This window comes from Festucalex cinctus, chromosome 5 (genome assembly GCF_051991245.1).
Source record: "Festucalex cinctus isolate MCC-2025b chromosome 5, RoL_Fcin_1.0, whole genome shotgun sequence".
NCBI classification, from domain to species: domain Eukaryota; kingdom Metazoa; phylum Chordata; class Actinopteri; order Syngnathiformes; family Syngnathidae; genus Festucalex; species Festucalex cinctus.
The window spans coordinates 10754410-10767096 of NC_135415.1; the positions used below are offsets into that span (position 1 = coordinate 10754410).

At 40.8% G+C, this 12687-nt stretch overlaps 1 protein-coding gene across 3 annotated transcripts in view; it reads left to right on the top strand.

The window, feature by feature from the left end:
• Window positions 1-956: 956 nt before the first annotated feature.
• The window catches only part of nos1 (nitric oxide synthase 1 (neuronal)), a 72337-nt gene continuing 60606 nt past the window's right edge, over window positions 957-12687 (top strand). Inside the window, exons 1-2 of one of the 3 annotated variants that reach the window (XM_077521103.1) lie at window positions 957-1302; window positions 11846-12545. In XM_077521103.1, the coding sequence (XP_077377229.1) occupies window positions 11890-12545 (656 nt within the window). In that variant the 5' untranslated portion in view covers window positions 957-1302; window positions 11846-11889. The remainder of the gene's footprint in view (window positions 1303-11845; window positions 12546-12687) is intronic. The other 2 variants (XM_077521104.1, XM_077521105.1) reach the window with 2 other exon arrangements.

Consider the following 12687-nt stretch of genomic DNA (forward strand, 5'->3'; position numbering starts at 1 on the left):
ACATATTGCAATAACTTGTGGATACATAGAAGAAAGATTTCAGATGAAATCAAAGTTTGATACTATGTGAGATGATCTATTTTTCAGTTAGCTCATGATCGTGAACCAAAAACAAAATGATTTGATGTTAATTTTCAACCAAATTATCGTCTTCTTTCGGACTTCTTAATTTTTGTTACATGCTAATATCACATTCTCCAGATCTCTCCTTTCGCTCTTTTCTTTTTGATCTCTTCTTGCTCTCTTCTCTCCACTCTTGCACTCTTCTTTCGCTCTTCTTTATTTCTTGCTCTCTTCTTTCTCGTTGGTCGCTCTTCTCTCGCTCTCTTCTTGGGCTCTTCTTTCGCTCTTCTTCCTCTCTTGTTCTCTTTCGCTCTTTTGCTCTTTTTGTCTTGCTGTCTTCTTTCTCTCTCCTTGCTCTCTTTCACTCTTTTTGCTCTCTTTGCTATTTCACTCTTTTCTCTTCTTGCGCTCTTCTTTTGCTCTTCTTGATCTTTCTCTCCTTTTGAGCTCTTTCTTTCTTGCTCTCTTCTTTCTCCTTTCGCGCTCTTCTCGCTCTTCTTTCTCTCTTCTTGTTCTCTTCTCGCTTCTCTCTTTTCTCCTCTTTTCTCTTTATTTCTGTTTTTCTTTTTCTTTCCATTCCATTTGTCAATAAATAAATGAATCAACCTTGGTGTTACCAGAATGAATTGCTGCTCATGTTCAATGAATCCATCAAAAAAATTGTTGAGCGGACAATGGCATATACATGGTGGGGGTTGGCGGTCTCCAGAAGAGGACGCAATCTCCATCTTTCAATTCTCTCGCTCAAATACCCCCCCACAACTCCACCTCTGCCTTGGGAGGGCGAGGATGAGGACGAAGAGTCTCCCGCCGCGAGCTGAGCGATGACGACAGGCAGGCAGTGGCGCCGAGCGCCCCCCACATACCCGAACACGTACCCCCACCCCTACCCAATCCGCGCTGGTCCCTCTCTCTCTATCTCTCTTTCGTGTTGCTTTAAAAGGCGCCCGAGCGCTGCGCTGGCCACAAAGCGAGCCTCCAGAGAGGCAGAGCGCGAGCACAAATCTCCGCTTCATTCCCACACACCCCCCCTACCCGCCCCCCCCCACCACGACAACATTTACCCTTTTGGACACCCCCACAACCGTTCCTCCTCTTGCTTTTTGTGGGGGTGTGTGAGGGATGAGCCACGCGTACAGCTGAGGAGTTTCACACCAAGTTTTTTTATTTTTATTTTTTTCATTTTATTTGAAGGGTGCTGCTGCACATCCACTGAGCTTTTGCTCACATTCTCAGCGGGTGAGTTGATCTTTTTATTTATTTTTTTCATTCTATGTATGTGCGGCGCGTTTGCGCAAATTTGTGTTTGTGCTGGTGCGCGCGTGGAGGCAACTTGAAAAATGTTCGACTTCACACCTCCGCTGCTTGCTGTTATTCCCCCCGCCCACCTGCTCCAGTGATGGAGAACTTGTTGCTGAGTAAAAATCATCCACACCAACACGATTGTGCAATGTTTTTTTCTTTTTTTAAAAGGCCAAACTAAAGCAAGCATCTCGAACATTGCATAACAATTGCGGAATTCAGAATGCAAATGCACTGCAGGTGAATTTCAACTCATCCAGCCCAAATTGTATTTAGAATTGTCATTTTATTTTATTTTTTTAATATGTTACGATGAGTGCAGAGAGAGGTTTTGGTTTTGTGTACATCTTGTGTGACAAGATACGGTTAATCTGTTTTTTGCAATCTTGTTTATGGAAGCTAGCGTGCGTCTTGGACAACAAAATTGTCACTCCTGTTGATGAAAGCGTGAACGTTAGCATAACGTTTGAAGACTCAAAAGTGCCGTCAATGTTAAGAAAAATATCAAGTCAGTGAAGTCATCGATGTTTGCCATTTCTGATGTCCATTTCGAATGATGAAAACAATGATGGACGTTGAATTTTTTTATTTATTTTTTGTTCTGAGCTATCGACGGTTCGGCTTGAAATATTTCTGATGACTGTTGACGAATGCCGAATGACCAAAAACATACTTGAGTACGTTAAAGATTAAATTGTCGCCAAACACTTGTGATCAGTTTTGTTTACGAAAAAAGATGAGACCGCTGTTAATTGTGAAGGAAACAAACGTGCATGTTGACTTGTGAACAAGAGGAACAAAATAACTCGAGAGAGCGGTGAATGTTTGCGAACTTGAGTGAAATGTGTTTTCTTTAGGGTTCCTCAAATGTTACAAAGATGTTCACAGGCAGTTCTTCTCGTCACAAAAGACATTTTGAACATGTTCTGACAAATTTTCACCGTTTGCGAACAACCTTTGAACTCTGATGAGAACCAACATTTGCTATGTTCACAAAAGTAGAGGGCTACCAGTTTAAGAGAACAATTTCAAACTGGATTCATTTCATATCACTTTTTATGAAAGTTTTTATTTAAAATTTCACTTTAAAGGGATACTTGACTCACTGAGCCATTTTCAGCAGTTAAAAAGTTAAGATTTTGTCTAGAATTAATGTGATAACTTCATTATTTTTCATGTACAATTAATACCTTTAAAAAGTACGTTTTCTACTTGCTGTCGACTTTAGACATCACCTGTGCTGAGGAAGTGGCGAACGACTTATAATGACTTAGTTTACTGACCAAACCCAGAAAACAGGTGAGCCGTGATTGGTCGTTACCTGCTTCCTCAGCACAGGTAATGTCGTCATCATCAGTCGACAACAAGTAGAAAAAGAAAAAACAAAACGCTTTTTAAGGTATTAATTGTACCTGAAAAATAATGAATTTATCAAATGAATTCAGTGCTGAAAAGTATTCCTTTAACTTTATAAGATGCTGCGTTTTGCTCTTGTTGAAATTAAAACTAACATAAGTGAAAGTTGAACATTTCAGGGATGTTAAAATGTGGGAATCTATTTACTATAGAGAAGTTTACTGTTTTGTAAGAATTTTAAAACAAAGATAATCTTATTTGCTCTGTTATGCTGTAAGAAAAAATATTAAACATTTGAAAATTTGGAAAGTTGTTTGAAGAAACATGCTTTTTTTTAATGCTAATAATTTTTTTAATATATATTTTACTACAAAAGAATATCAGCTTCAAATATTACCTCCTTGCCTGCTAATAATCGGTATCGAGATCGGATTTATCGCTATAAATGACCGAAACGACTGTCGACGTGACAAGGAGTCGACTGAACTGCTATCTTGTACACAAATATGCAAATCTCTATTTACACAAGTGTGTGTTCCATCCGAGCGCGTGTGAATCGACGTTGCCACTTTTGACAGCGTCATCTGCTCGTTACCAAGGAAGCGAGCGTGAGTCAAAGCCACGGGAGGCGCCCGATGGCCAGGCCGCGCTGGCTTTCATCCACATTCGGGCAATCGGCTCACTTTTCGGTCATCCTGCGTCTCGGCGGGGGGGCAGCCCAGCCGGCAAAACACCGGCGTGGGATTCAAGGCCTTGATTTATTCGTTCGCCTCGGGCTAACAGCGCTGCGTTTTGGTCTTCATGGAAACGTGCGCGTTGAAGACTGACTCATCGCCGTTTATGGAATCACAAACGTTTTCTTCCATGGAAGGTTCAGTCGATATTTACCAAAACGAGCGCTTTTACGCTTCATTGACGGCAAAAGGGGTTGCTGGAGGCACGCCCCACCCACCAGGAATTAGTATTAATTTTATCCGCCAGTTTTGATTCATTTGCTCCCAAAAACGTACAAATACGTTCTATTTTAAATGTTTTGTGTCCCAAATACATAATTATACGTTTTTTTTTTTGTTTTTTGTTTTTTACAGAATGCTTTGACGCAGCCTCTCAACTGCAAAGAACAGTGATAGTTATTACACAAATGGCCAGAAGGTGGCAGCAGAGTATAAGAGATCAACCAAGGCCTTGTTGAAAAAAGCTCAATTACTCACAATTCTAAATAGATTTGTGATTAATGATGAAACTTAGCTATATTCTAATGTTAATTGCTGCAAAACGTAAACAGATAGGAATATATGAAAGAAGAGACTCTAATCTTTCTTTTGATAGGTGCCATGTTTTTATAGCAATAGATCACAATATTCTATGGGTCTTAGAAAATTAGTCAAAAATTGAGTAAAACAGCCAGGAATGAAGGGGATTGCTTCTGTGAAAATGGCTGCTGTGACTGAATGAGTTAAATATCGTCTCAGTTTTATTCCAGTCTCAATCATGATTGATTGTTTCTGTCACAGTTAGTCAACCTCATCCCGATTTTATTTAGTCCATTTTTAGGTGACTGTAAATGTAGCATTTTAGTCTAGTCTAGTTTAAGTCATCAAAAATGGTCGTTTTAGTCAGGACGATCATTATAACACCTTTATTTTATTTTATTTTTTTGGACAGCAGCTAATGTTGAGCATTTCGGATCTAAAACTGCTTCACATAAACGATATCAACAAGTGGCTAATATGGCTCCATGCTACGAGCTAGTAAGTTAGCCAACATTAGTTAGCAGTTGTATTAAATGGACAGCACCATGAAAAATCAACTTTTTAGTACTTTTTGCCATGTTCAAATGCTAATTCGTCACCAAACACATGACTGAAGTGGTGTTTTCCTCCATTGGCCCCTCTGAGAAATTCTCGATCAGTTTGCTCTTCAAGCAGTAGCCCCTCCCAACCTGAGAAAACGAGCGAGAGCTCACTTTATGACATCATAAAGTGCGGACCCACCCCCCGCATCCCCTCTGCGTACTTAACGCACGCCCACTTTCCCTGAGACCTCCATGGGATAGTGACAAAAGTAGCCTTAATCAGTAAACTTTCTGTCCAAATGAATCGAAAGCAATCGATTATTCTTCACATTTGAAATGCAAAAGTGCAATGACAATTGGTCTTAAAATCACACGGTTCAGGCTGACACTTGTGAAAACTACAAGTCAAACATATGCACTGTTGAACCTACCTGAACGAATAGTATTGTGGTTAGTGTGCTTGTTCGGTAAGCAGCAAGTCACCGGTTTGAAACCAGCCAAGTTTTAGTTTTTTTTTCCCTCTTCCTTTCCTCTCTCATCTTCTCTCTCTACACAATTTCTTGTTTCAAATGTTTATTGAAGAATTGACTTGCATCAAGTTGCGTGGCGTACTCAGGAGTGCTCCAACAGCAGCGTCAATCACACAAGGAAGAGGCGGGGTTTTACTGAGACTGGAATTTTACTTCCGTATTACAAATCTAACCAGCAAAACACCTAATAGTTCATAAAAAAAAAAATTTTTTTTAAAATGACATCGCCATGGTGTCAAAAGTAAGATTTCACCATTTTTGGCTATAGTTAACTTTTGGAAGGGCTTCAAATACCGTTGTGTAATCCCTTTAACATTATTGTTGGAATGTTATAGCCGTTGGATTAATGGTACATTGTAATTATATTTGTCTTTTTTTTTTGTTAACTTTTCACAATGAATCCACTTCTTGTCTGTCCCGTGTGTTTGTGCATGTTGCACTCACAAGCTGCAGATTTGAAAGGGGGCGTGTCACTTTGTGTCACATGACAGTGTTACAGTGGCAGATTAGCAGAGATAAGATTTTACAAAATCATATCGTTTTCGTTCATAAGCTAAAATGTACATCGATTTTAGTCCAGTTTTCATGAAGTGAAGTACATCTTCATCCCGTCTTCATTAGTTGATAAAAATACATACTGATTTAGTCCCGTTTTATTGTATTATTAATGAGGGTTTTAGTCTGGTGAAAAATGTGTGTTGACGAAATTATTTTATATTATTTTTTTGTTTAGTTTTCGCTGACAAAATTAATACTAGCAGGAATGGTGAATGCTGAAAATAAAATCATTGTGTCTTTTTAGGTGGGACAAAAGGATGGACTCGGGTCCCGATTCCCATTATTCAACCTGTCGTGACATATTTTTAAGTGCCGTCAAACTGTCCACATGGGTGGAATTTTCTTTCGTTTTGCTATGTTCCTAGACTTTGCACGGGCTGAATTTGGCGTAAAGGGGGCGGTTGCGCCGTTGTGGGATGGAAAATAGCTGATTCCGAGCCATGATAAACCATTGGCGAAGGACTTTTTAAGCCTGATGGACTTATTTAACCTCGTGCAGCGTGTGTCCGCTCCCACACGTGAAAAAAGGTCATTCTTTAGATCTGGTTCTTGTTTATGGTTTCCCAGAGTCAAATCTAAAAATAGTGGACAATGTGATATCTGATCATATGGTTGTTGGCCTGAGTCAAGACGCAGAATTTTTAACCCCCTCACTGCTGGTCAGTTCTCTGATGCCTTTGATGAGCTTTGTATTCAAACTTCAAGGAGGAACTCGGCTTGTGGTTCCACTCACGCTGCCTCGATATACTCGATTCAGTGGCTCCATTCAAAAACCGTGCGGTCAAAAGTTAGACCTGAGCCCTGGCTCAATGAGAAAAACAAAACAAAAAAAACAGAAAAAAAAACACGTGCGGCAAAACGGGAATTCCGCAAAGCTGAACGAAGGTAGGAACAAAGACGGGTTGCAACCACTGCTGAAGAAACCCGGTCTCGACCAACGTGTACTGTCAAGTTTTAGGCCAGTTTCTAACTTGCCTTTAATCTAAAAAATTTGGTACACATGCAACTAAACAATTTCTTGGACGGAAATAACATCTTGGAGATTTTTTTTCCATGCAGGTTTTAAGAAAACGCATAGCACAGAGTCAGTCAGCCCTGTTAATGAGTTTTTAATGACGTCCTCCTGGCAAATGACAGTAAAGACATATAGACCCCTTCAAAGTTTGTAAACAATGTGACGCAATTTAAAGGGCGGGGCTTAGCTGGAGCAAAAACACCCCAGTGGCGTGTGGTTCTAACACGATCATTGAATGTCTTTTTTTTTTTTTTTTTTTAATTCTTTATTTTGACTCTCTTCCAAGTATAAATATTATTCTAAAACTGAGTCTATTTGGTCCCACTCTAAAAAGAGTCAAATTGACTTGAGAATTTGCTGTGTACTTAGTTACCTGCCACCAATACGATTATCCAACGTTGCCGGCAGGTCGAGCAACAACTCCATTGTGGTTCTCGTCTGATGATGATGATGACGATGATGACGATGATGACGATGACAACCCTTTACTCAGGCCATGTAAATCTTTCCACGGCTGTCAATGTGATGAAGTGTCGCCTTTGTGATTACACAAAAATAAAAACACACGCACACACAGCAGCGGCATTATCGGCGTTGTTCCAAGGTATCGCCGTGTAATCCCTCTGACGGAATGATTGCCAGCCAACAATAACATCTCTCGTTTGTGAAGAGATCAAGCGTAAGAAGTCAAAAGGACAGTTAAGTCCAAACAAAATAAATGCAGATGGAAGCCGTTTGCTTTTTTTTGATTATGTAATCATCTCACAAACTCCCTCTCCAGAGCTTTATATAGTTTGACAACTGGTTGAAATGAGAAGAAAAGGACTAAAGATGTTTCAAAACAAAAGTACAAAAATAACTTGCAGCTTTTTTACCATTTGCCTGCAGCGTAACAATGAATGCTGCTTCACCATGTTTGCGTTGAACTCCGAGAGCTTTTACTGGGTTCATATTCCCAGAGCATTTCTCGAATGTATTCTGGACCCAGAGTGTTCCGTGATTTAGAAACCAGTTCTGGTTTCCTTCGGAGGTCGTGACGACGACCGTGAACCCAAATATAAAAGTATGACGGCCTCAGCAAATGAATATTTCATTTGTGCATATTGTTGCTGCTATGTGCAAAACAATTATGTCCATTTCTTTTTTTAAATTTTCTTCATTTTTTAAATTTTTGGGATGTCTGCATTCAGTTTAATCCAAAAATGTTAAAAAAACAAAACAAAAAAACCCCAAAACAAACAAAAAAAAAAAACGGGGGGGTCGGAGGTTGTGGGGGTCAACGGACATAAGTGTTTTTCACATAGCAGCGACGATATAGAATGTTAAAATTCTGTTGGTAAAAAATTGTAGTAATAATAATAATAATAATAATAATAATAATAATAATAATAATAATAATAATAAGGATTAAAAAAAAATCCGATTCATCTGGGGTGGTTTGGTTAAAAATCATTTAATTCAGGAATTTATATTTTATTTTTTTGGTCCAGTTTTTTATTAAGTGAAGGCCATTTTCATCTCATCTTCAATAGTTGACTAAAATGCATACTGATTTAGTCCCAGTTATTGTTTATTAATGAGGGTTTTAGTCTAGTCTAGTTTTAGTCCGGTGAAAAACGGATGTTGACAAAATTATTTTCGTTTAGTTTTTGTTGAAATTAACACTAATCTGCTGAAAAAAAAATACAGGGGTAAAATGATTGTCCTGACTAAAACTAGACCAATAAAATGACGTTTTAAAATAAAGACTAAAATTCTTGATTTATAAAAATGGACTAAATAAAAACGGGATGAGGTTGACTATGATATAAACAGTAGCTCCAGCTTGTAATTGGGCAAAGTAGAACTCAAAAAAAAAAAAAAAGAAAAAGTTTGTTGCTGTCTGCTTTCTTGCCAAGTGCAAACATTGATGTTCAACCTGACTTTTGGAACGTCAGTCACCTGTCACGACTCGATCCGACTTGACACCCTCGGTCGGAGGGGGGGGGGTCACATCGGCGACCTGCCCCAGTTGACCCGTCCGGCTCTCGGTGAGTCATTTTGATGATGTCCTCGAGTTCACCTGCCTTGTTCTGAAAAGTTTTTGAAAAGGTACAGCTGAATGAAAATGAATCAAGCGAAAGCTGTGCTGTGACACAGCCAAGTAAACTTGACGGGCGTAACACAGAAAACAACTTGCTAAGCAGGTTTGGAAGAAGTGGGTCGGGATGAGGTCGCTGCAACAAGTCCTCCAACAAATAACGACCAATATCATTTTACCACGCACCAAATTGTTTGTATTGTAGTTTAGCGACCTCTAGCCGCCATGTTAAATAGCGAAAAAAATAAAATACAAAATTGTGATTCGAACCCAGATTATTTTGTGCGAAAGACTAATGTCTAATTTACTGAGCTAACTCTCCAGCAACAAGCTTGGTGTTCATTTTTAGTCTTGACATTTTATGTCAATTTGCCGTCACACGTTCCGTCTTCACATTGGACACTGAAAAGACCACTGGAAGAACAGCTGTCGGATAAACACTCGTCTTTGGACCTGACGGACTGGGTTCGAAGCACTCTTTAGTATTTTTGTGCTATTTATTATTAGGAGTGTGATGATATCTCGATATCGTGACAATTTGTCTCGCAATAGATTATTGCTATACCTACGCAATTATGGCGATATTTGTAGTTAATATACAGCCACTAGAACGGCTCGATTTTTGATTACTTATTGAGCAATTCCTTGGGGGGCCACTAGGTGGAGCTCCTCATAAGAGTGGCGGGGAAATAGATGCGAAGAAGACTCATCAGCTTCCTTTTAATTATGTAAGACGTTTATCTGTCCAGCAGTTTTGCGTACATTTCTATGAAAAATGTGTATTATCTTCAATTTTAACATTTTAAAACATTTTATATTTAGACTTTTTGAAGTGCACAGTTTCTGAGGAATATTAATATTGATTTCATATTTAAGTATTTGTTTTTATTTATTTACTTTTGCAGCGTTAAAAAAATGTCTGTTTATAAAATGAAACAATTGACTATGTGAAGGACACAAATTTGTGGACAAAGTTTTCTGTTAAGAAGACATTTGTATTGGTTGAAAAAAAGATATGCTAAAGTACTCACTGTGAAGAAGACATCAGTTTTACTGTGTTTCAGTGATGGTACAAAAAGAAACAGTTTTCTGATTGGAAAAAACCCTCAGTTTATGTCTTGAGTAGTTTTATCGCAGATTATCGTGGATTTATTACCTGACTAATATATTGATAATCGCGGTCTCGTCGAATCTTGAGCCTTGTATCGCATATCGTATCGTAACATGAGGTACCTACAGGTTCCCATCCTTATTTAACATGGCCTCTAGAGGTGCCTACAACATTTTTAGATGACAGCCTAAAACATTTTTAGATGTTGGCTGGAAAAACATCTTCGTAGTCCCTTCAGACCCGCATTTTTTTTTTTTTTTTCTGATGGGCAAAATGTATTTGTTTTTCCCACATAAGAACAAAATGGAAATGTTTTTTCTCACAGGATTCTTCTGTGCTCCGCCATGTTGTGGTTTGCGTGTGTGCTTGTGGGTACGATCATGGGGATATGGGGAAGAGGTGTTTTTTGTTTCTTTTTATTGTATTATGGATCTTTTAATTGTTCAGCACCTTGAGATGCATTTGAATGTGTGAAAGGTGCTATATCAATAAAGTTTTATTTGATATAGTTGACAGGAGGATAATATGGCTGTAACGTGTTATAAACTTGTAACATTTTTTAACCTGAACCTCATGCAAATCAGCTTGCAATTGTGATTGGTTATGTAAGAACCAATCATGAACCAAAAGTGGTGTCATGATCCAAATGATGCGTTTTGTTGGTTGCGTCACGCGAATATGTCAAGCGTCTACGGGTCTGAAGGGGGTTAATTGACCAGGACTGGTTTAGCACCCAATCGAGGTCCTGAGGAGGAACGGCTTGACTCCATTACGGCTACGTTTGCGTTTCAGAATACAAACAAAAAAAGCGAGTGCGTCTTGATCTGCTTTTTTTTCCTTACTAACATTTGATGGCGAACCTGATCTCGGGACATCAGTCTGCGGATTCCACCGCCAGGGAATCGCATCGGAAAACTCCCCACTGACCCGTCCGGTGGCCGAGGTGTTTCCAATAATGTCCTCATGTGAACCTGAGACACCCTCAAGGTGCGGTAGAACCAAATGAGGTGAAAATCAATCAAGCTAAACTGTGCTTGTTGTACCGCGACGTCTGGATCAACTGTTATTCCAGTCTTGTGCCCGACAAAGAAAAACAATCCCAGTCCAGCCTGTGTCTTTTGTGAAATTCTCAAAAGAAGTTTGTTTTGGATCTGCTCGCTCACCAAACTCGTCCTATTCAGCTTCCGTGGACACAACTGATTGCACATTTGCGTGTCCAACTTGCCTTCAAGTATTTCTTTCAGCTGTTCGAGCTATCGAGGGATGTAACCATATCCAAACGTCATGGTAGAATATTACCACGATATGAAGGTCACAATAAGATAATTATCACGACATTGTGGTGAGGTTGGTGATACACAAAAAAGGTCACAATATTGTTAAAAAAAAAACAACAACAAAAACTCTTACAACCCACTCAAACAAACTCATGACTAATCGACAGATTAATCAAAGAATCAAACAATTGCTAGTTCCACCTCTAATGCATGGAATTATTATTTAAAAAAAACAAAAACAAACAAACAAACTCATGGATAATCGACATATTATTCTATTCAAACAATGTTAGTTCTAATGTTGTTCCGATACCGATACTGGTATCGGCAGAGGCCCCGATACTGCATTAAAACAATGGTATCAGTGAGTACTAACAAGTAACATGCCGATACCATTAATTCCAACGCTAATATAGGTCTTTGGATGCAGCATCTTGTGTCTTGCTCGTGCACAACATTCACTGACATGTGACATGTTGACTGCATGCCGATCTAAGATATCCTATTGTCCCTTGTATGCTCTGAACCAATGGCAGGACAGCTTTTTCATGTTGAGAGAAAAAAGAAAAACTTAGATATCGGTATGGTATAGGCAACGGCCGATACTGCAAAGCTGGGTATCGGTATCGGGGGCAAAAAAAACACTTCTAATGACCCTCATTCCCACTCAAACTGAAGCTTAATAGACAAAATAAACTTCCCGCTAAGCCAATTAGCTTTGAAATTAAATGAGTCTCCTTTTTTTTTTTGCTTTTCAGGAACTGATCAGTGACACGCGCACACGCGCACGCTCACGGTCGCCATGCACGAGTGCGAGGCCAGCGTGTGCCAGCTGCAGCCCAACATCATCTCGGTGCGCCTGTTCAAGAGGAAAGTGGGCGGGCTGGGCTTCCTGGTCAAGCAGCGGGTCTCCAAGCCGCCCGTCATGGTGTCGGACCTGATCCGAGGCGGGGCAGCCGAGGAGTGCGGCCTGGTCCAGGTGGGCGACATCGTGCTTGCCGTCAACAACAAGCCGCTGGTGGAGCTGAGCTATGAGCGCGCCCTGGAGACCCTGAAGAACGTGTCGCCCGAGAGCCATGCCGTGCTGATCCTGCGCGGGCCCGAGGGCTTCACCACTCACCTGGAGACCACCCTGACGGGGGACGGCCGCCCCCGCACTGTGCGGGTCACCCGGCCTGCCTTCCCGCCCTCCAAGTCCTACGAGAACTGTTCACCGCAGCTGCGGGCCATTGAGAACCTGTCGGCGCCGTCTATCGCGCTGCTGGCCGCCCAGGACCCGCTGCTGGGGGGCCGCGGCGGGGGCGGCGGCGGCCTCTTCTGCAACGGCCTGGAGGAGAACAATGAGCTGCTTAAGGAGATCGAGCCCGTGCTGCGCCTCATCCGCAGCGCCAAGAAGGAGATCAACGGCGAGGGCCAGAGGAACGTTGCTCGCAGGGATGCCGCCGTCCAAGTGACCGGGTAAGTCTCTGGGGCGAAAAATGATACACGGAGTCCTCGAGGTAAGGCGCACTTCACCTAAGGCGTTTTGACTTTACAACCGTCCGCCATTTTGGCTCTTCGTCCGCCATTTTGCCTGCAGTGTTTTCCCCTCGTCCGCCAT